A 20,484-nucleotide genomic window follows, 5' to 3' on the forward strand; every position below is an offset into this window, starting at 1 on the left:
CCTGTGCTCTGGATGGGCTGGAGGATCTTTACATTAACGATGGGCTCTGTGATGCCTGTCTCATGGGGAACAAACGGGCTTCACCCACCAAACTCCAGGTGCTTCAAGGTGCTCCCAGGTGCATTTACACTTCTGTGCCTCTACACCGAATTCTTTGCAGAAAGTGCTGTTTTGATGCCTGACTGCACCAGGTGCCAAGCTTTCTGCTTTCCCCAGGGTGTGCATTTCTCCCGCAGACCTCACATGGGACCACGGTACCATCTCCCCGAGTCCGGCAGCCGCCCTTGGCCAAACCCGTTGCATGGCGGCCGGTGCGCGGTGCTTTCGGCTCGGTGTTTGCCGAGGCAGAGCCGCTCCTCCCCGTCCCCCCCGCGCAGAGGGGAACGCGGGGAGGAAATTGCTGCTGACGGAGCTGCGAGCGCTGCCGGACTGGGGATGACTAAGTTTGGCAGTGCTACCTGCCGGCTGTTTTTCCTTTTATGGAGGATTTGAGCGAGCCGCTGGAGCAATTCTCCGAGAGAACCCAACGGGATCCACCCTGACCTTGGGGACAGGGATTGCTGGGTTGGGGACAGGGTAGCTGGAGGTGGCTGGAGAGCAGGGTGGGTGGCGAGATGCTGGGGCAGTGTGCAGCTGGTGGACCCCCCCTCCCCATCTGGATGGGGCACCCAAGTGTTTTCACTTTCTATTTTAAGGAGCTGGATACTTGCCCCAAGCAGAGGAATGGCCCATGGTGCCAGCTGGAGCCACAGCTGCCAGTACCCTCTGTGTCACCCGCCTTTGAGGCCACTGCTCCATCCCACCTACACCCCGGTGTGGTTTTCCAACAGGCTGGGGGTCCTGTGGGTGTTGGGGTGAAGGGGAGGATGCAGGGGGGTGTGTCTTTGCAGGGGGACATGTCGCTGCAGGGAGACACAGCTACAGGAGTGGGGGCATCATCTGCACAGGGACACACTGCAAGGTGATGGCATTGCAGGGGACACACCGCTGCAAAGGAACACCCTCGGGTGGGGGGGCACGCACTCTGTACCCCAGGGCTGTTCCATGGGGCTGAGGTGGAAATGGGGCAGCCTAGCCTTGGAAAGTCCCCAGCTGGTGAGAAATGCAGAGAAAGAGAAACAAAACCAGCGCCTTTCCTGCCAGCAGTGGGTGGTTTATGGGGCCAGCGCCAGGCTTTGGCCGGGCTCCCCCAGCACCCAGGACGGCTGCCCCCATAGCCCCCAGCCCGAGCCGGGGGGCCAGGACCGGGCTCCTCTCACTGTGTCCTGCATTCTTGGCATTATTCTCCTTTTTTCTCCTCCTCCTCCACTCTGGGGACGCACTCAAACCTCTCCATTTATGGCCAGGAGGGTAGGTCAAGTGGGAGGGCGAGGGGACGCCTGGGTCCCTGGGGTGGGACAGGGGTCTCTTGTGGGTGATGGGGACCACGGCCACCTCGGGGGGTCACAGCAGCAATGGTGTGTGGAAAGTTAGGGGATGCCCCAGAATTGTCCCTGGGTCCCCACCATGATGCCCTGTGCCACTGGGACCCCCAGCCAGGGTGGTGGTTTGGGTCACCCCCAGGCCACCTAGATGCTGGAGCACCTCGAGCTGCTGCAAGTGCCCGGGAAGAGGTTTTTCCTTTTGTTTTATCGTTTTCTTTTGGAGCCCAATACTGCTGGTTTTGTGGTGAGGCTGCAGCAGCCACCTCCCCCCGGAGGAAAGGCTGGATGTGTCCCCAGCCCCAGGCCACCGAGGAGTCACTGGGGCAGGGTGAGATGACTCCAAAGCAGCTCTGGATGATGAAATGTCCTGATTCATTTGAATCATTAATATTAAAAAAAGGAAAAAGATTGAAGAGGTGACTCAGGCAGTGGTACCCAGCCATTTGGTGATGACGGAGCGGCTGCTTGCGGTCAGGCTTTTGGGATGGATTTTCCCCTGGTCTATAATAACACCTTGGGGTGTTGCTGAAGGCAAGGAGCTGGGTTGGGGAAATACCCATGGAAATGTGCTGCTGGGACAGCCCTCTTGCTCTGCCATGTGAGGCAGGGCTGAGGGTGCTTTAAAGGGGGGCACATGAGAACCCCCCCAGCACTGGGATGTACTGGGTTGTCACCAGGGTGGGGAAGGACCTCAGCACCTTGTTGGGAAGGGGGAGATGAATGAGCGTTGGCTGACTCTGGGGTTTTAACCAGCACTGCAGACCCTTGGCCAAAACCCTGTCCCTGTGGGTTGGGGGACAAAGCAGGGGGACCCCCAGGACTCGGCCCTGCACCCCACAGGGGCCCATTGTCCCCTCCCCAGCTCCTGGCTGACTCAGCCGGACGGGATTCCCACAGTTTCCGTCAGGTGCTGCCTGGAGTAAATGGGGAAGAGGTTTCACAAGCCCCAGTAATTAATGCTAATTACAGAGCAGCAACATGGGAAACATTTCTTCCCCAGGTGTCCTTCCAAAAATGGCTTTCTGTAGGTGTGGCACCATCCTTCACTTGTCATTAGGTGCTGCTCCGCCTCGGAGAAGGCGAAACCTTCGAAGGCTGGGACTGTGGGAACGCTGTGATGGAGGACGGTCCCCACGGTCCCCGCGGGCACCCGGCCCGGCTGCGGCTGCTGGCAGCCGGGTTTGGCTCGCTCAACCCTGGGTCAAGACAACCCATGGGGAAAAAATACCATCCAACCTCCTGAGCAACATGACTGCTCCTGGCAGTCGCCAGCAGAAAAATAATGCCATGGAGAAAGGTCTCAGTGTCCTTTATTTTATGGCTTGGTTCTGCTGCCTGCACTGGGGGGACAGTGATGTCCTCCCTGGACCAGGAGCTCACACCAAAAGGGACTGAGCTTCTCTTATGCTTGAAAAAGATAGGGTGAGGGGGTTTAAAAGACTTTCTCAGCTTTGTTTTAATTCTCCTTGCTGAGCTGGTCATGCTCAAACTCCGCGTGTGTGAAATGTTAGAAATCAAGCAGGGTGGAGGTGGGCTCTGATGGCCTGGCCAAATCCTCTCCTGCATTAGAAACATGCTGAGCATCCCCAGCTTGGGCTGCAGAGAACATCCCTTTCCCCTTATCTGTCTGGAGGAAAGAAGATAGAGGAGACACAGCTGGGCAAGGTGGAGAGGAAGGAAACACCTTGTCCTCTGTGAGCGATGGCAGAAATCGCAGGCTGAACCATCAGTGGCAATGTGGGCAAGAGGTGAGGAAACCCTTCCAACGCAGACTGTGGGGTATCTGTCCTCAGAGCCTGGTTCTATGTGATGTTTTTCTGCAAGTCTGAGCAATGGGAAGCCACTCGGAGGTGACCCAGTGATGCAGGACAGCAGCCAGCTGCTGGTGGTGGCATCAGCTTTAACGGTAAAAATCACCCACCCTGGACAGTAAAGTGCTGGACAGCTGCAGAGATCAATCGCTCTGCTTGTCTCCTACAGCCTCATTTTGTTGTTTAAAATTGGTCTTAAAATTATGGGATTTAGGTCCGTATCCAACAGGGATGGCTGTGTCCTATTTAACTTAAGCCTCAGGACTTTCGTAGCAGAGGGAGATGAAGGGGCTGATGCTTCCCTGTATGATGAAAAGCGTATCCCAGGCTGGAAATATCTCTTTTTATTTAGGAATGGAAACAATTTCAAAAGACTCAGGTGAAGCTCAGAAGAGGAAATCAGACGGGATTAAATCCACCTGGAGCCAGTTTCCAGGTCTTTTACATACTTCTTCTCTAGAAGGAAATGCTCCCAGTCCAGGGGCTGTGGATGCTGAGACTCCCCGTCCCCCAGCCAGCCGGGGTGGGGACCCTGTGACAAAGCGGGGCTGGCAGGCAAAGCTTCATCCCCACTGGGCCGGCAAGCTCGGAAACCGGTCCTGGCAGAGGAGAAACCCATCTCGTCTGCAGACTGAGCAGGAGCTGCAGGGAGGTGACTGTCTGTGTGGTTTTTAAATAATCGTGACTTTGCTGAGATTAGTTCTTTTTGATGTGTGCAGACTTCTCCCTCCGACTTTCCCTTTGCAGATTTTTCCCTGGCAGCAAGTAGACTTGCTGTGTGTATCCCAACGGATGGGGCTTGGTCCCTGCACCCATCTGAAGGTGCGGGGGGAAAGAGCAAACCCAGCGCTCCTGTGTGCAAGCCAATTTCCCCAAGCAGCGTTGCTTTAATGAGATGTCACAGCTAACGAGCCTGCTGGCAGAGGCGCTCATGGAGAAACGTGCTGGGAAATGGTAACGCAGCAAGTCTCGGCGCAGTTTTCCGGGATCCCTGCCCCATCCCAGTTCCATGAATCCATGGGAGCAGATGAGCGAAGGATTTCATTCTCCATCCCAGTATCAGCCAGGAGCGGCTTGGTGACAGCCCGCTGCCGCTCACTATGAGGGTGGGATTAGACCAAATGTAAGAAATACACTCAACCAAAAAAACAATGGGATGGCAAATAAACCAGCCAAAGCAAATATTGGGAGCTCCTGACACACCGGGGTACCCGAGCAGGGTTCATTACGTGGGACCGGGCATTTATGGGAGGAAATTCTTGATCCCTGTGGGCTTGTCCTGCCCTGTGAACCCCCGCCTTGCCCACAGCCCGACGGAGAGCATCAGCCCTGCGGAGGGGCTCAGGCTGCCACGGATCTGCAGGTCTCCTCCACGGCACCTGGACTCCAGGGGACACCTCGAAATCCCCAGGAAATGAATGAGTATCCAAGCTCCAGCCCAGTGCACAGAGACTTTGGGAGCTCCGAAACGTTTTCACTGCTGAGTGCAGAGTTACCTCAGGAACAAGCACATCCCTGCAGCACTTCAGCAACTCATGCCCTGGCATCTGCTGGATGCCAACAGGCAAAACCAACAACTGGGGGGCCCGGGGGCTCTTGTCTCTCACTGTTCCTCAAGGTGATGCACAAGGGAGGGGAAACATGGAGACTTCTTCCTTTCCTGTGCCTGCTCCAGGAACAGAGGTGCAGGGAGATGCAGGATGATCCAGGGATGCAGGGTGGTCCAGGGATGCAGGCTGATCAAGGATTCAGGATAATCCAAGGCACCCATCTCACAGGAGGGCAGCCCCTACTGCTCGTACGGGGCAGAGGAGGGAGAGGAGCATTTGTAAGGTGTATTTCTGGGGAATTTAGGATCTGTGAAGTGATGGGGGGGCGGTGGCAGGCCTCAGCTGCTCTTTGGTTTCCGGTTTCCGCTGCCTCTTTCTTTGTCTGGTTACACAGAGACAGGGCCAGGTTTTGCCATTTATGGCTTATTTCCCCAGGCCAGCAGCTGTGCTGAGAGCTGCTGGGTGGGTTGGTCCCTCAGTCACTCTATGCTAATTAAAATTTGTGCCCAGAGAGGGGTGGGTGCTCGTGGATGAGGAGGGGGGACCCTCACCATCCCGACCTCCATCCTTCCCACATTTCCTTTTGCCAACATGTGCAGTAGGGGAAGAAGCCGAGGGCAGGAATCCAGGTTTGGCTGTGATGTGTTGGATAGGCAGGAAAAAACCTTTCCTCATCCCTCATCCTCATGCCCTCATCCTCATCCTCTTTCAAAACAAGGACAAGGGCTCCCAGAGAGCGAAAGGTGCCGTGGAGTCATCTCGCAGCCCTGGGGAGTGATGCTGGGACCAGGGCGGGCTCCAGGCTGGGCTTGTCTCCTGCAAAGTCCCTGGAGGAAAATCACCCCCTGTTTTTCTGTGTGCTGACTTGCCTTTTCTTCAGGCCGCGCAGAAAGCTGGGGAAACAGCAGCCACCCTTCGTGTCTCAGCCTGTGCTCTGTCTGAGCCCCACTGTGGCCCTGGTGGCCCCTGTACCTGCTTGGCTTCCTCTGCTGCCCGTGGTGCTCCAGCAATGGGGAGGCCTGGAAGCCACCTCTGCAACCTCATACGGCTCTGGCTCTGGCATGGGGAAGGGAAAGGAGCAGGAACATGAATGTTTTAACCCCATTTATTGCTAAGTGGCTGGAGATGGGGACACCTGGGCCAGGGCAGGCGGGGAGTCCCCAGGGTGGTGCCATTGCTCTGGTGAGTGCCACCTGCCAGCCCTCAAGGTTTTAATGGGATTTAAGTGCATTTTTCAAATATTCTCAGAGCTGATAACACCTCTACCACTGCAGAGGAGCTAAATGCCCACCTGTGCACGTCATCCATATGGGACAACAGAGAGGGCACCCAAGGGTGGCAAAGCAAGCCTGGTGCCAGGAGAGAGCTGAGGTCTGCCATCCTCCTTTTCAGAAGCAGGAGGGACCTGACAACTCGCAAAACCACCCAAATCCCATCACACTTTCTCCTTCTGGATCTCCATCCCATGGGACAGCCCACGGTTGGCTGAACATCAGGGTGTCCCAGGTCAGGGTCGGTGAGGAGCGGACAGGGCAGTGACAGTCAGCACATGGCACCCATGGCTGTTGTTTGCTTTTCTCTTGAGATCTTATCTCCTGCCAGCAGGAATGTGTGAAATGAGCCAAACAAAGCACAGGCGGAAATACTGTCTTGAGTGACGGATGGAAACTTTGGGGGCAACGGGCTTAGAGAGTAATAAAGTGCAGTGGGGAATGGTGCCTCTGCGCACAGGTTTTTTTGGCAATGGTTTTCTCTTGTCCGCAGTTCACATGGAGAGTGGCCTCTATATGACAGTGGAGGAATTAGCAGCACCTGTTATGACAGGACAAGGGGTGATGGTTTTAAACTAAAGGAGGGAGATTCAGGAAAGACATGAGGAAGAAATTTTTGACACTGAGGGTGGTGAGAGCCTGGCCCAGGTTCCCAGAGAGGTGGTGGATGAACCATCCCTGGAGACATCCCAGGCCAGGCTGGACGGGGCTCTGAGCAACCTGAGCTGGTGAAGATGTCCCTGCTCTTGGCAGTGGTGGCACTGGGGGAGCTGGGAAGTTCCCTTCCAACTCAGTTTGCAAGTTCACCAGCTTGCCTCTGAGTTTTCTGTGGATCCCAGCAGGAGCTGGACCAGAGGGGCTGGTTGGGAGTAGCATCATGTAGTGGAGCACACGGGCTCTCTTCTCCACTGCACCCACCCCAGCGAGGAGCCAAGCTGGTGCAAGATGGACAGCAGCTGGGTTTCATTTCTGGTGGCTTTAGTGAAAGAGCTGAGTGCTCCATCCAGGCTGACTCACCCCTGAGGGTTTATTTGAACCCAGAGGAGCACAGAGAGTGGATGGGGCATTGACAACAGCAGGTCCCACTCCTCCATCATCAACTCCCCGCCTGGGGCGAGCCACTTGTGTCAGGGCTCGGCAGCAGCTGTACAAACAGCGCTGAGGGCCAGCTTGGGCAGGGATGGGGCTCGGATGTGTGCCTCCGCATCCCTCCTTCTAGGAACAGGCAAACCCCACCCTGCCCCGAGCATCCTTGTTCCCGTGGGTGGGGGAGCTGGGTGTGGGTCTGGGACCACAGAGGGGCGGGGGGTCCCTGTCTGTGGGTGCTCAGGGCTGCTCAGCCACAGCAGCACAGCTGTCTTGGACCCCTCTCTTCCATGTAACCATTAAGCCAATGTGACCCTCGTTGCTGGACATAAATGGGGATTTACCCCCAAAGCAGAATTGCTGGCAGAGTCCTAAGTGCTTTAATTACCTGGCATGGGTTGGAGAGCCATCCCGACGAGGGGCAATGAGCATCCCCGCTCTCTGCTCCTCCATTTCCTACACAGAAATTCAAGTCAGCGCTCTTCCCTCTCCGAGGTGAGACAGGTCACTTCTGCCAAAGGCTTGAAGCCCCCAGATGGAAAGTGCCATTAGCCCAGCAGAGATCAAACCCAGTTTCTCGGCATGCTTGAGCAGCCCAGGATCTGTTTCATTTCCTAGAAACGGTACGAGCGGAAAACTCCATCCAGCTGCCTCCCTGCCTTTATCGTCAGCCACCAAGAAAAAATCAATTCTCAAAGTAATTAAGAAGTAGTTGAAAATACACCATATGGCTCAACATTGTGCTGTGTAGCATGTGCAGGAGCCTTTTTTCAGGCCAGGTAACCAAACCCTGGGGAGCATCCTTTGCAGGAAAGTCCCCCCCAGGGCTACATCACAGCAGAGGGGTCATTCAGTGGCATGTGGGAGGCAACGCCGGAGCGGTGAGCAGGGCCAGAGGGCTTAGACTTGCAGAGAAAGCTCAGGGAGAATCCGCTTTTTCTCTTCCCCTTCTGTTTTTAGCTGGAGGAAATACCCCTGCAGCTGACACCGGCCCTGGCTGGACGGGCAGGGCTGCTGCACCGCTCTCCATCCCCACAGGGAAGCTCTCCACTGGGGAGAAGAGGCCAGTACAGGGCTTAGGGCACCCCAGAGATGCGTGGGGCAGCCGGGAGGGCTGAGACTGGGACCCAACCCAGCATCGCCCCGAGGATCTGACTGCACCAGCGTTATCGTGCTGTGCTGGGGAATGACCTTGGGCTAAAAACAATTCAACACTTGGGCCTCACCGGCTCTTGCTGTCAAGGTCAACCAATACAACACCAGCCGCACATTGAACCGGTGGGGGAAGGGAGGGCTTTGCTCTGCTCCAGCCAAGCAACTACGGCAGCTGGGGCCGGGATGGAGCCAGGCAGAGGACGCTCAGCCCAGGGACCGGCTCGTTTCCCCACCAGCACGGTGTCCAGACACTTTTGGGGCTGCCTGCAAGGCTGGGAAGGAAGTCCTGGTCCCCCATTGCCTGCATGGGCTGGGGGACCCTGGCGCCAGCATCACCATCTGGAGATGTTGGTGCAGGGATCAGCCCAGGGTTACACAAGGAAGGGGCTGGGGAAGGGAAGGAGCATGGAGAGATGGGCTGGAGACAGTGAGGACAGGCAAGGCTGGGGAAATAGGGGGAGAAAAACCACTCCTCAGGGTTTCAGTCACCCCTGGAGCAAAGTCCTGTTGCCAAGGACAGGCTGTAAACCAAGTACATGTCCCCTTCCACCACCTCCGCTACCCAGGTAGGGCTGTCCCCTTTCCAGCAGCCTCAGCAAAACCTGGCATGGGATGTCTATCCATGGCCTGAAGATGGAATACAGTGAATTAACACAGCTTTCCAGTGTGATACAATATAATGATTTACATCCATTGTGGATGGGAGAGATGCTCGATGCACTGTTAGCCCATCCGTGCAGATGCAGCGGATCGAGGGAGAACGGTGCCTTGCACATGGAGGTCTGCATAGCGAAAGCTTTCATCTCCCTCTGCAAAAGGCACCGATAAATCAGAGAGAGATAGAGGATCAATACAAAGGAGCAGGAACCTCAGGGGAGGGATGTGTGAGAGTAGAGAGTGATGCTTAAAGGGGGAGAGGCGAGTCTGTAGCTTGCTGGAGATGAGCTGGCTTCGGGGATACAGCACGAGTCAGGAAAATGTCAGGGGGTGTTTTGCTTCAGGTTTTAGTGCTGAACCTGTCTGTGTGAGGGGAAAGGTGTGGGCTGCGGTGAGGCCCCCGAATACCTCCAAAGGGGGAGATGGGCCTGGGGTCCCTGCTTAGATTTTACCTCCAGCAAATTCCCATTTGGAGCTGATGCTGCAAGAAGGGAATTGAAAAAGAGGAAGGTGCTGGGATGGTCCCTGTGCCTGCGAAATAGGGGATGTGGCCAGCGCCTTTCCCTCTTCCCCTTGGGGAGCAGGAAGGGAGAGGAAAGGCAGTGCTCCGAAAAACCTCCACAGTTTTTGCAGGAGGGTGATTTAAAGCGACTGGGCTGGTTTCAGAAGTTTTCACCTCCTTTCTCATTGTCACGACAGCAGGAGTCCCGAGCTCATGGTGAGGGCAGTGATGGAGGAGCTGGCGCTGAAGGGGATGTGCAGAAATCCAAAAGCTGCCAGGATTATTTACCTCCCTTGACTATTGTCTCCCCAAAAGTGTGGCAGACACCATCCCTACATGGGCAAAGAGCTCTGCTCCGGGGAAAGGGTGGAAGAAGCAAGTGGAAAGGAGAACTCACATGTTGTTCCAGAAATTCAAGCCCAGCTGTATCAGCTAGCGAAGGGCAGGAGGATCCTCCCCTGGATAGTTTTGTCCAGAGCTGAGCACCAAGGACAAAGAGGGAGAAATAAAGCAAAACAGGGAAACTGAGGAGCCTGCAACGTGTGTCCCAGGGTAACACGACAGCCGGCGAGCTCTTTGCTCAGTTCCCCTTTCTCTGCTCTCAGTTCTTGCAACACCCCGGGAGCAGACGGGAGCAGAGCCCTGAGCCGTGGCCAGCAGAGCTGGCTTGGTCCGTCACACCGTGCGTGGTCCAGGTGGTGAACACGGTGACTGGCTGGTGGCTTCGTTATCACAGTGTCCTCAGGCCGGGAGGAAGCGGCGGCGCCCGGCCGTGTGCTGCGGGCCACATCCTGCCGTGCCCCCCGGGGCCAGACCCCGCCGTCCCCCACAGCCAGGGGACGTGGTGTCACTGCCCGCCGGATGCTGGCGGGTTGATTGCTTTCTGATTCAGTCCAATAATCAAGAGATGCTAATTGCCTGGTAGTTCTCCTCCCCAGCTAATGGGCTGGCTGGCATCCGTGGCTCCCCAGCCCCGCTCCACCCGACCGGCTCCCCGGGATGCAGCAGGGCTTTTGCAGGTTCCTCCTGCTGCTCTCTTCTTTGCGTCCCTCTGCCACACACCTCATCCAGCTGGCCGAGCCCCCCACGAGCCATGGTGCCCTCCCCACCCAGTCCTGACCTCCCGCTGAAGTTCCCCATCCCAAACCCATCACCCTGGTGCTAGTGTTGCACTTTTTCCTCCTGCTGTTCCCTGCAGACCCTTAGTAGGGCGTTCGTGGACCACACTTTACACCTGCAAGGGCCATCAGCCGTACCCGTGCCTTGTGGCTCCCCTTATTTGACGTCTAATCTCCTAATTAATAATCGGCCTTTTCAAAGTGGAACGCAAACGTTAATTAATTCCCCGTGAGGTAGGTAATTAACAGCGACGACTCCCATTTTACTGCAAGGGAAGCTGTGATACAGACATCATGCATGATCCACCTGCGGTGGCAGGGAAAGGACCGTGCAAAGGTGGCTCTGCAGAGACCCCGGCTGTGTCTCCTTCCACCAAGACCTTCTCGTGGGGACAGTCCCTGTGTGCTGGAGTATCTCTACTCCATCACTATGGCCATCTCCAGCACAGGGGGGATGGCACAGTCCCACGGTGGCCCAGCAGGGCAGGTCCATCCCCATGGCCACCTCTGCTCTGGGGTGGCCAAGCAGAGCCGCTGAGACTCCTGTCTCTCCACACTGTCCCCTCTGAAGCACCCATCTGGGAGCAGCCATGGTGCTGGGTTTTGGGGCACCTCCACCAGCTCCTGGACAAGGTGCTTCTGGGGAAGGGGATGTCCCATGAAAAAGGGCTGCTCCTCCTGTCCCCATCCATCCCTCATGTCCCATCTTCTCCCAGGTAATTGCAACTCTCCATTTTGGGGGCTTTTGCAGGTTCCTTCTGCTGCTCTCTTCTTTGTCCCACCGCAGGGAGCGATGCTGGGGGCGTGATAACACCTGGGTCCCCCACCTCAGCCAGAACCCCCACTTTGGGGAGGGGGCCCATCCTCCATGTCTCATCCTCATCCTCACGGTGATCTCTGCAGCATCCTGCTGACAAAGAGCTCGCCCACAGGCTGCAAGACCCCGATGGCAGGTCCAGCTCCCCCAGCACACCCTCTACGATTCCAGGCAAGGGATGTTCCATGGAGAAGGGGCATTTTGAGCATTTTCCTCCCCCCAATTTTAATTTTTTCCCCTGTCATTGCTGCTTTCAAACCACAGAGATTAGACATGCAAAGTCCCCCACGCTGAAGTCTGCGTGCTTCCAACTGGTAACAGATTGAGAGTGGCTGCTGCTACTTTACTTACAGGGCTGCTTAATTAACTTGATTAATCAGCCCGCGTTCGCACAGCGCTGTGGAGACGCGAAGCCCTCTTGTCGCTGCTGCTCCAAGGACGCTGCCCTCGCCTCTATTTCCAACCGATATTTGAACGGAACAGCCAAAGAGGGAATTGCAGAAAGGCAGCCCGGGCAGGAACAGCCACGTGTCCCGCTCCAGAAAACATTGGATCAAAGAGGACAGAAACAAATATTGCCCAAATCTGAGCAAATCACTGCGCCTGCAGTGACCCCCGCCAGCCTGGGGAAATACGGGGAGCAGGGACCGGGTCCCCCGCTTGGTTTGGGTCAGAACTGGAGGAGCAATTCGTTCTCCCAGGTATCACCACCGCCGTAGGGACATGGCCTGGAGGCGGCCGTGATGTCCCCTGGGTGGGTTCAAGGGCCGCAGGCCTGGCAGGGCTGGCAGCAGCCGTGTCACCGCCTGCTGACATCAGCAGTGAACTTGGCCCCGCATCCCGCCCCGGGCTGGGACTCACTGGGGGTTACTGGTGTTTGCAAAATGCCCGGGGGTGCAGGTGACAGGTCCCCCCATGCACAAGGTGACGGACAGCATTGCAGGCAGGAACAGGCAGGAGTTCCCCCCCGAGTGGGGTCCGGCAGCACGTTGCCCACACGGGTGGTCCCTTCCCCTCCTGGGGGGCTGCAGCTGCCCGCCCAGCTCCAGTACAGCCTGGGGGTGAACAAGCCGGGTCCAGCCGCAAGCTCCGGGGCTTTGTGTGAGCGTTGCGGGGGTTCCCCTGCAGTGGGGGGGGGGACACACACTCTGCACGGGGGCGGCGCGACCACCGCGACCCCCGGGGGGATCGAGCACGGGGGCAACAGGCCCCATTCCCCAGGGTGAAATTTAAGGTTGTGTTGCACCCGTAACACCCTCCGCACACCCCCGGTTTGCTTTATCCCCCCCACTATATATTTTTTCCCTCGCAGGGCGGGGGGCGCCGCCGCGCGCGCGCCGGGCGGGGCGGCGCGCTCGGGCGCGCGCTCGCCGGGGAGGAGAGGCGGGACGGCACGAGGCGGGGAGGCCGCAGCGGGGGCCAATCAGAGCGTCGCGCTCCGAAAGTTTCCTTTTATGGCGAGGCGGCGGCGGCGGCGGCCCCATAAAAGGCGGGGCGGGCGGCAGGCGGGAGCCGCTGTGAGCTCTGCCTGCTTCCTGTGCGCGCGCGCCCCGCTCCCGCCGCCGCCTCGCGCCGCCCGCCCCGGCTCCGACTGTGCAACTCCCCGAAGGTGAGCGGAACCGGGGGGATCCATTGTTAAGTCGTTGATATTATTAATGTTTGGTTAATTAAGCTTATTAGAAGACGGCGTGCGGGCTGCTGGAGAGCCTTTTGTTTGCTTGGGGGGGGGTGGGGGACCCGACTCGCCGTGCGCTGCAGTATTTTGAAAGGTGTAGAAAAAGATAGCCCTTTAATAATGATTTTTTTTTAAAATGATGATTTGGGGGTGCTGGTTGCGGGGGGGTCCTCCCTCTGCTGCCTGTGGGGCTAATCCGCCTCCTAAGAGGATTGCTGGCAGCCGTGCGTGGGGCCGGGGGGAGCTCGGCTCGGCTTTGTGTCCCGGGGAGCGGGCAGTGGGGCGCGGAGCTTTGTCTGCTCCGCGCTTTCTCCCTCCCCCAGCCGTCGCTGGGGGGGCTTGGGGGGCCCGCGGCGCAGCTGGGCCTGGGGGGCGTTGTCTCCCGATGGGGAGAGACACGGCTCTCCTCCTGGGCACATACAAGCGGCCCAGGTGGCCTTTTCTTGCAGAGCAAGGGGGGCGGCACCCCCTGCGGAGGGCGAGGTTGTTGCATCGGAACAAAAGCTGCATGCGAGGGGTTGTGGGGGGGGAGCAGGGGAGCAGCCCCCGTGTGCGCGGGCAGGGACTACACTTCCCAGCCTGCCCCGTGCGGCGCTGGCACATGTGCCGGCAGCTGCCGCCGCTCCCCCAACCCGCGCTTTGCCAGCGGATTAAACCGGCGCTGTCGGAGACGCCGGCTCCGAGCTCATGGCGGGCGACAATTGCATAAAACCCGGGCGTTAATCCTCCCCGTTGGATGGGGCAGAAGCCCGGGGACGCTTGGCTAGCGGGCTGGGCGAGGTGGCTCCTGCTCTGGGTGCAGGAGGCGGCTCCGGCTGCCCGGGGCCAGCCGGTGTGTGACCCGCGGGGCTGGGGGCGCTGGGGCGTGGCCGCTGCCGTCCCCCCGAGCGCTGGCGGCGGGCGAGGCCGCGAGGCGCGGCGCGCTCCAGCCATTGCCTTTTATGGTAATAAAGCGAGAGGGCGCGGGGACTTCTTCCTTTGTCCCAAACCCGCGCGGCGCCCCAGCCCGGGCGGCCTCGCACCCTCTAGCGGGCGGCGGGCGAAGCGGAGCGGCGGCGGCAGGAAGGAAATGGGTGGGGAAGGGCCCCGGCGGCACCGCCGCTGCTCACCAGCCGGTGTGTGGCTGGCGATGCTCACGTCCGCTTCTCTGCCCTCCTCTCTCGCAGCCAGCCATGGATGATGATATTGCTGCGCTCGTTGTTGACAATGGTTCCGGTATGTGCAAGGCCGGTTTTGCCGGGGACGATGCCCCCCGTGCTGTCTTCCCGTCCATCGTGGGTCGCCCCAGACATCAGGTAGGTGGCTGGTATCGGACAAAAGAGAGGAGTTGTCAGTGGAAATAGTTACCCTGGAGGCATTGAGTTTCAAGAAGCCATTTTATTTGGCTTTATAACACAAGAAGCTTCTGCATGGCAACAAAACTGGTGGGGGGGTACAGCCTCCTGCAGAGTGTCTGGCCAGTGTGTGTTGGAGCACTTGGCTGAATGCCTTTCTTGATAAAGTGTGGCAGTCATTGGAGACCCAGCTTGGGGAAGATCAGGTTTTCTGCCCCATGGGGATTGCCCTTCAGCTGTACTTACTGTTTGTTCTTTGTTCTGCAGGGTGTGATGGTTGGTATGGGCCAGAAGGACAGCTATGTCGGTGATGAAGCCCAGAGCAAAAGAGGTATCCTGACCCTGAAGTACCCCATTGAACACGGTATTGTCACCAACTGGGATGACATGGAGAAGATCTGGCACCACACCTTCTACAACGAGCTGAGAGTAGCCCCTGAGGAGCACCCTGTGCTGCTCACAGAGGCTCCCCTGAACCCCAAAGCCAACAGAGAGAAGATGACACAGGTGTGTAAAAACTGAAGCTTGAAGCTACAGCAGATATTGCTGCAGGCCAGATCTCCTTTTCCATGTTGTCCTCTCTCCTCCTTCACCACTCTTCTCCCGTTTTGCCATCTTTACAGGGTTTTCCTTTCCTGACCTGAGTCTCCTCTTTACTGGACCTTGACAGGTTTTGTTTGCTCTTCTAAGCTGGCTTTCTCTTGAGACTGAACTAGCAACTTGTCTAACTGCTGTTTCTGACTAGACACACTAATCTATTGACCAGCCTTGAGTGACTGTACTGTAGTTTAATTGGCATTTGTTTTGTTCCTTGCTGTGACATGCGGATGGGATGGTGGTGGTGGTGTCCCTGCTCAGGCTCTGACCTGGCAGGTGTGGGTGGAGACCAAGCAAGATAAGCATGGACTTTGATGGGGAGTGGAGAGAAGTTTCTTATCTAGGGACAGAAGTAAAACCACATTTGCATGTACTTGGTGTAGGCCTCTAGTGAGAACCCTGGTTTCTGCTGTTGACTAAACCCCTTATTTTCTCTCCCTAGATCATGTTTGAGACCTTCAACACCCCAGCCATGTATGTAGCCATCCAGGCTGTGCTGTCCCTGTATGCCTCTGGTCGTACCACTGGTATTGTGATGGACTCTGGTGATGGTGTTACCCACACTGTGCCCATCTATGAAGGCTACGCCCTCCCCCATGCCATCCTTCGTCTGGATCTGGCTGGCCGTGACCTGACGGACTACCTCATGAAGATCCTGACAGAGAGAGGCTACAGCTTCACCACCACAGCCGAGAGAGAAATTGTGCGTGACATCAAGGAGAAGCTGTGCTATGTTGCCCTGGATTTTGAGCAGGAGATGGCCACAGCTGCCTCTAGCTCTTCTCTGGAGAAGAGCTATGAACTCCCTGATGGCCAGGTCATCACCATTGGCAATGAGAGGTTCAGGTGCCCCGAGGCCCTCTTCCAGCCATCCTTCTTGGGTAAGTTCAACTCTGCTAGAATATCCTGTGCCCCTCAGTGTCTGTAAAGGGTGAGTTAGAGACCATGGCAGCCAGTCACTGTATTATTACTGGTCTACAACAAAGCATGTCTTGTCCCACCAGTTAGTGTCACTTTCCACACAGCCTAAAGCTGTTTGTTTGGGGGATTTGGGACAGTAGAACATGTTGAGCCTGCCAGAGTTGTGGCCTCATAGTGTCCACTGAAGGGGCTTCTGGTTGCCCGTAGTAGCTCCTCAGGCTTCCTTGGTTGTGTCTGAGCCTTTGCTGACTTGAGACTCCTTCTTCCTCACAGGTATGGAATCTGTTGGTATCCATGAAACTACCTTCAACTCCATCATGAAGTGCGATGTGGATATCCGTAAGGACCTGTATGCCAACACAGTGCTGTCTGGTGGTACCACAATGTACCCTGGCATTGCTGACAGGATGCAGAAGGAGATCACAGCCCTGGCACCCAGCACAATGAAAATCAAGGTGAGATGGAGTTGGGGAAGCTTTTGGCACTCCTGTTTGTGCTGAAATGTGGAGTTGGGTGGAGGGGAGTAAGCTGAACTCCTGCTAGAGAAGATAAAAAACATATAGTTGTGTCTACAGCCTTAATGGCCTTGCTCTGGCTGAGATGGCATCCACTCAACCATATGAATAATGGGATTAGCCTAAATACTGTCTGCAGGGGGGAGGAGGGGGTGTGAGGCTGTGTCTTAAGCCACTTTTAGACATAATGGTATCTTGGCCAAGGCCAGATAAGGGAATTGGGCAGCTCTGCCCTGCAGGGCCGTGTGTGGGCAGTGAGCACGGTGTGACATTGCATCTGATTCTTTGTCTTCCCTGCAGATCATTGCCCCGCCTGAGCGCAAGTACTCTGTCTGGATCGGAGGCTCCATCCTGGCCTCCCTGTCCACCTTCCAGCAGATGTGGATCAGCAAGCAGGAGTACGATGAATCCGGACCCTCCATTGTCCACCGCAAATGCTTCTAAACCGGACTGTTAACCAACACCCACACCCTTGTGATGAAATGAAACCCATAAATTGCGCATAAAACAAGACGAGATTGGCATGGCTTTATTTGTTTTGTTCCTTTCTTTTTTTTGGCGCTTGACTCAGGATTAAAAAACTGGAACGGTGAAGGTGTCAGCAGCAGTCTTAAAATGAAACATGTTGGAGCGAACGCCCCCAAAGTTCTACAATGCATCTGAGGACTTTGATTGTACATTTGTTTCTTTTTTTAATAGTCATTCCAAATATTGTTATAACGCATTGTTACAGGAAGTTACTTGCCTCTGTGAAGGCAGCAGCCCAGCTCGGAAGAAGCCGATGCCAGTTACTGGTGTTAGGTTATAATTGCTTGCCTGTAAATTATGTAACCCAACAAGTGTCTTTTTGTATCTTTCCGCCTTAAAAACAAAACACACTTGATCCTTTTTCTCTTCAATTTGTCAAGCAAGCAGCGGGCTGTGTTTCCCCAGTGATAGATGTGAATGAAGGCTTTACAGTCCCCCGCAGAGTCTAGGAGAAGCGGTGCCAGTATGTGCGGGAGGGAGGGGCTACCTGTACACTGACTTAAGACCAGTTCAAATAAAAGTGCACACCATAGAGGCTTGACTGGTGTTGGTTGTTCATTTTCTTTCTAATGTGCTACTTTGACAGTTAACTACATGCCCTGATCTAGCCTTTCCAGGCTCTGCAGGTCCTTTATCTGAGTGGGGGTGGATGCTGGTGTGTGGGCTGGATGGTTTGTGGTGATACAGTGGGGAGGAGCTGAGCCTGCCAAACCTGCAGGTCGCTGAGGCTTCCCTGCGCTGTGGAGCTCCAGATACTGCCAGGGAGCTGCTGGAGGAGCTTGAGCTTGGTGGGGATCCAGCTGCACCTTCTGAAATGCTGCCTTGTGTCTTCATGCTATGCAACCTTTGGCCTGAGGAAAGCAAGTGGGGTGGTGGAGCTGTAAATTTCATTCTGAAGCAGCTGGCTTTGGTCTGCAGCTCTTTGTGGCCTGTGGGGCAGTGTCCCCTCTTTGTGCACCAGGTGCCTGAGCTGGTCTGTCCTGCTTTGGGTTTGGCCTGTGTTCAGGCTGGGAGACTCATCCTTTCTGCCAACTGCTTGCTGGGTGGAGCAGCGTTCTGGAGAAAGCAAGAGAAAGTCTCCTGTGAAGTGGAAAATGCCTCTGGAGAGCAGAGCCTCTGGGCTGTTACACATGGCTGGGCAGGGCTGGGAAAAGGGTGTGGGGAGAGGAGGAAGCTCTTGCACAGGGAGTGACACCCACAGCTCCAGGAGCTGCTGTGGGCTGTGCAGGTACCTGCCAGGAAGGAGGTTTGCTGTAGCTTCTTGGCTCCCTCCCCATCTCGGGCTTCTGAACCTTCTGTGAAGCATCAGCTTTGACGGATCAAATCCTCCAGAAGGAGAAGCCACAGTGGGAACTCTCACGAAGCCGTGCTGGGTGCTGAGACCTTGTTGGGCACAGCAAGGCCTGTGAGTCCAAGGAGCTGGAGTCACTGCTGTGGAACAAAGGAGATGGGGTAGACCAAGGCTACCAGGTCAGGGACCAGGGAGAGCAAAGCCAGGTGACGCTGCACATCAGCAGCTTGGGCAGACCAGACCTTGGAGCCTGGCTCAGAGACACGCTGGCTTCCCAAGGCCCTGTCTTTGAAGAGCTAATGGCTGTGATTGTGTCATGTTCACAGCAGATGAAAGGCAGGGAACAGGCTCCATGGGCTCTTTAATCCTTTGCCTGGCCTGATCCTGCTCCAGCATCATGCTGGATTCAGGGTGGACCTGCTGGTTTCTGCCCTTCGTCTCCCCAGTCTCCCTCCTCCGTGCAGCAGGAGCCTGGCAGGGCTGTAGGTGCAGACACTGGGCTGGGTAGATGAGTTGCTGGAAGCACCAGTTTGCAACAGGGGAGGTGAAACAGGTTGGAGCTGGGCTTATAACCTGGGGTCTTGGGGCAATGGGTGAGGAGGAGGTAATGGCAGCTCCTGGGGCAGGACCTGGTGGGAGCAGGGCAGGAAAAAGGCCAGGAAGAAAGAAGAGATGATGGCAATGGGAAATGGGGTGTCAGTCTGTGCGTGTGCTTTCCTGCTGTCAGCCCTCCCTGAAACTGTCACTGATCACTGCGGAAAAATGTGTTGAGACACAAAGGACAGGAAACATGATGGTGGCGGTGAGGGAGAAACTACAGAGCAGCCAAATGCCGAGAGCAGCTCGGGCGGGCAAAGGTGTTGGCACAGGGACAGGGCAAGCAAAGGGCTGGGGCAGAGCCCATGGGCTGATTTTCAGAGTGCAGCAGGCAAAGCTTTCTATTAGTTAACACTTTGCAGGTCTGTTTTTTTTTGTTTTTTCTCCTTTCTTCCTATTTCTCTTGCTGTTCCAGGCAACCAGCCCCCTCAATAAAATAAGGCCGAGCTTTTCAAGACCCATTCTGATGCCTCTCCGGCACGAGGCTGCAGCGTGCACAGCTATTCTGCATGCTGCTCCAGCAAGGCTGGGTTTATTCCTCCTCTGGGCCATTACATGCTGGAGAAAAGAATGTGGTGCCGGGCAGGGAAGCCTGTGAGCATTACTCACTGCTCCCGACTCCTGCGAGCAGGGGGGAGCCCGCGGTGGTTTCCTCTCAGGAACACCAGGCGCTGGAAGAGGGGGAATTTTGTTTTAACTGCAGTTTTGCCTGTCATCGAGTTTCAGAGGGTTTGGTTTGCCCCTTGCTGTTTCACAGAGATGGGGAAATGCGAGAGACCTGTCACAGGAAAGGTGGTGGAGGAGTTGGTTTAGCCATCTCCTCCCTCTTGAAGCCACCAGCAATGGCCAAGACTCAAAGAAGATGGGTAGGGAATAAGCAGTGTCCTGGCTACCACCTCCTCCTCCTCCTCTCCAGCACGCAAGTAGCCAAGGATTTTTGGGGGATCAGGAGGTTTAAAACAGCCAGCCATGGCCAGGCTGAGCGTATCCCAGTCTGGCTCAGCGACGGTGACGTACCAGGACTTCTCAGGCTACAGAGACGGCGGGACTCGGCCATGGATCTTTGCAAACCACCAGCCCTTTCTCACCTCCCTTGAGCTGCCTGCGGCCAGCTGGCTCAGCTAAAAGTAGCTGAACAAACACGTTTTACTCCCTTTCTTCCCCAGAGCTCCCAACTTTCGCTCCTGCTGGAGACAGTCACTTCACCTGCAATTAGCTGGTGACCTGGAAAGTCACCTCGCTGAGCCGCTTATAGAATCAAGCCACCACCAAGAATTAGTGATGTCCTTGGCAAAGGAGATGGTTGCAGCTCTTGGGATTTAGCCCTGAAGGGCCTCACTGTCTCTTAGCTGTGTCTGGGAGTGTTGACCAGAAACGGTCCCAGCTGGGTGGCATGTCCCATTCTCTCATTAGCGAGCATGTGCTGCTTCAGGAGGCTCCAGCTGTCTGCCTGCAAAAGTCCCAGGAAACCCCAGAGCATTCAAACACAACTGGTCTCGTTGCATAAGCCCCCTCTGAGGGTGCAAAGCATCAGCTTCCAGAAATGGGTTTTTCTGAGGTATTGCTTCAGGAATGGGACTGTGGGTATCGGCTGCGCTTGGGGCAGGAGGAGTCTTTGCAGAGGGATTGCTGAGT

The 20,484-nt window shown here is 56.3% G+C and overlaps 1 protein-coding gene across 1 annotated transcript; it reads left to right on the forward strand.

Annotated features, from left to right (window-relative positions):
* The first annotated feature begins 12,842 nt into the window (after positions 1 to 12,842).
* ACTB (actin beta) lies at positions 12,843 to 17,502 on the forward strand. Its single transcript, XM_065031414.1, has 6 exons — positions 12,843 to 13,000; positions 14,233 to 14,361; positions 14,668 to 14,907; positions 15,440 to 15,878; positions 16,192 to 16,373; positions 16,734 to 17,502. The coding sequence occupies exons 2-6, from the start codon at positions 14,239 to 14,241 to the stop codon at positions 16,875 to 16,877; spliced, it is 1,128 nt and encodes a 375-aa protein (XP_064887486.1). The 5' UTR covers positions 12,843 to 13,000; positions 14,233 to 14,238; the 3' UTR covers positions 16,878 to 17,502.
* Positions 17,503 to 20,484: the final 2,982 nt, after the last annotated feature.

This window comes from Columba livia, chromosome 15 (genome assembly GCF_036013475.1).
Source record: "Columba livia isolate bColLiv1 breed racing homer chromosome 15, bColLiv1.pat.W.v2, whole genome shotgun sequence".
NCBI classification, from domain to species: domain Eukaryota; kingdom Metazoa; phylum Chordata; class Aves; order Columbiformes; family Columbidae; genus Columba; species Columba livia.

Bases quoted from the DNA above. Each gene is read 5' to 3' on its own strand.
- ACTB (XM_065031414.1), top strand. From the start codon at position 14,239: ATGGATGATGATATTGCTGCGCTCGTTGTTGACAATGGTTCCGGTATG. The intron at 14,908-15,439 runs GTGTGTAAAAAC...TTCTCTCCCTAG, and splicing joins ACAGAGAGAAGATGACACAG to ATCATGTTTGAGACCTTCAA. The intron at 15,879-16,191 runs GTAAGTTCAACT...TCTTCCTCACAG, and splicing joins CTTCCAGCCATCCTTCTTGG to GTATGGAATCTGTTGGTATC.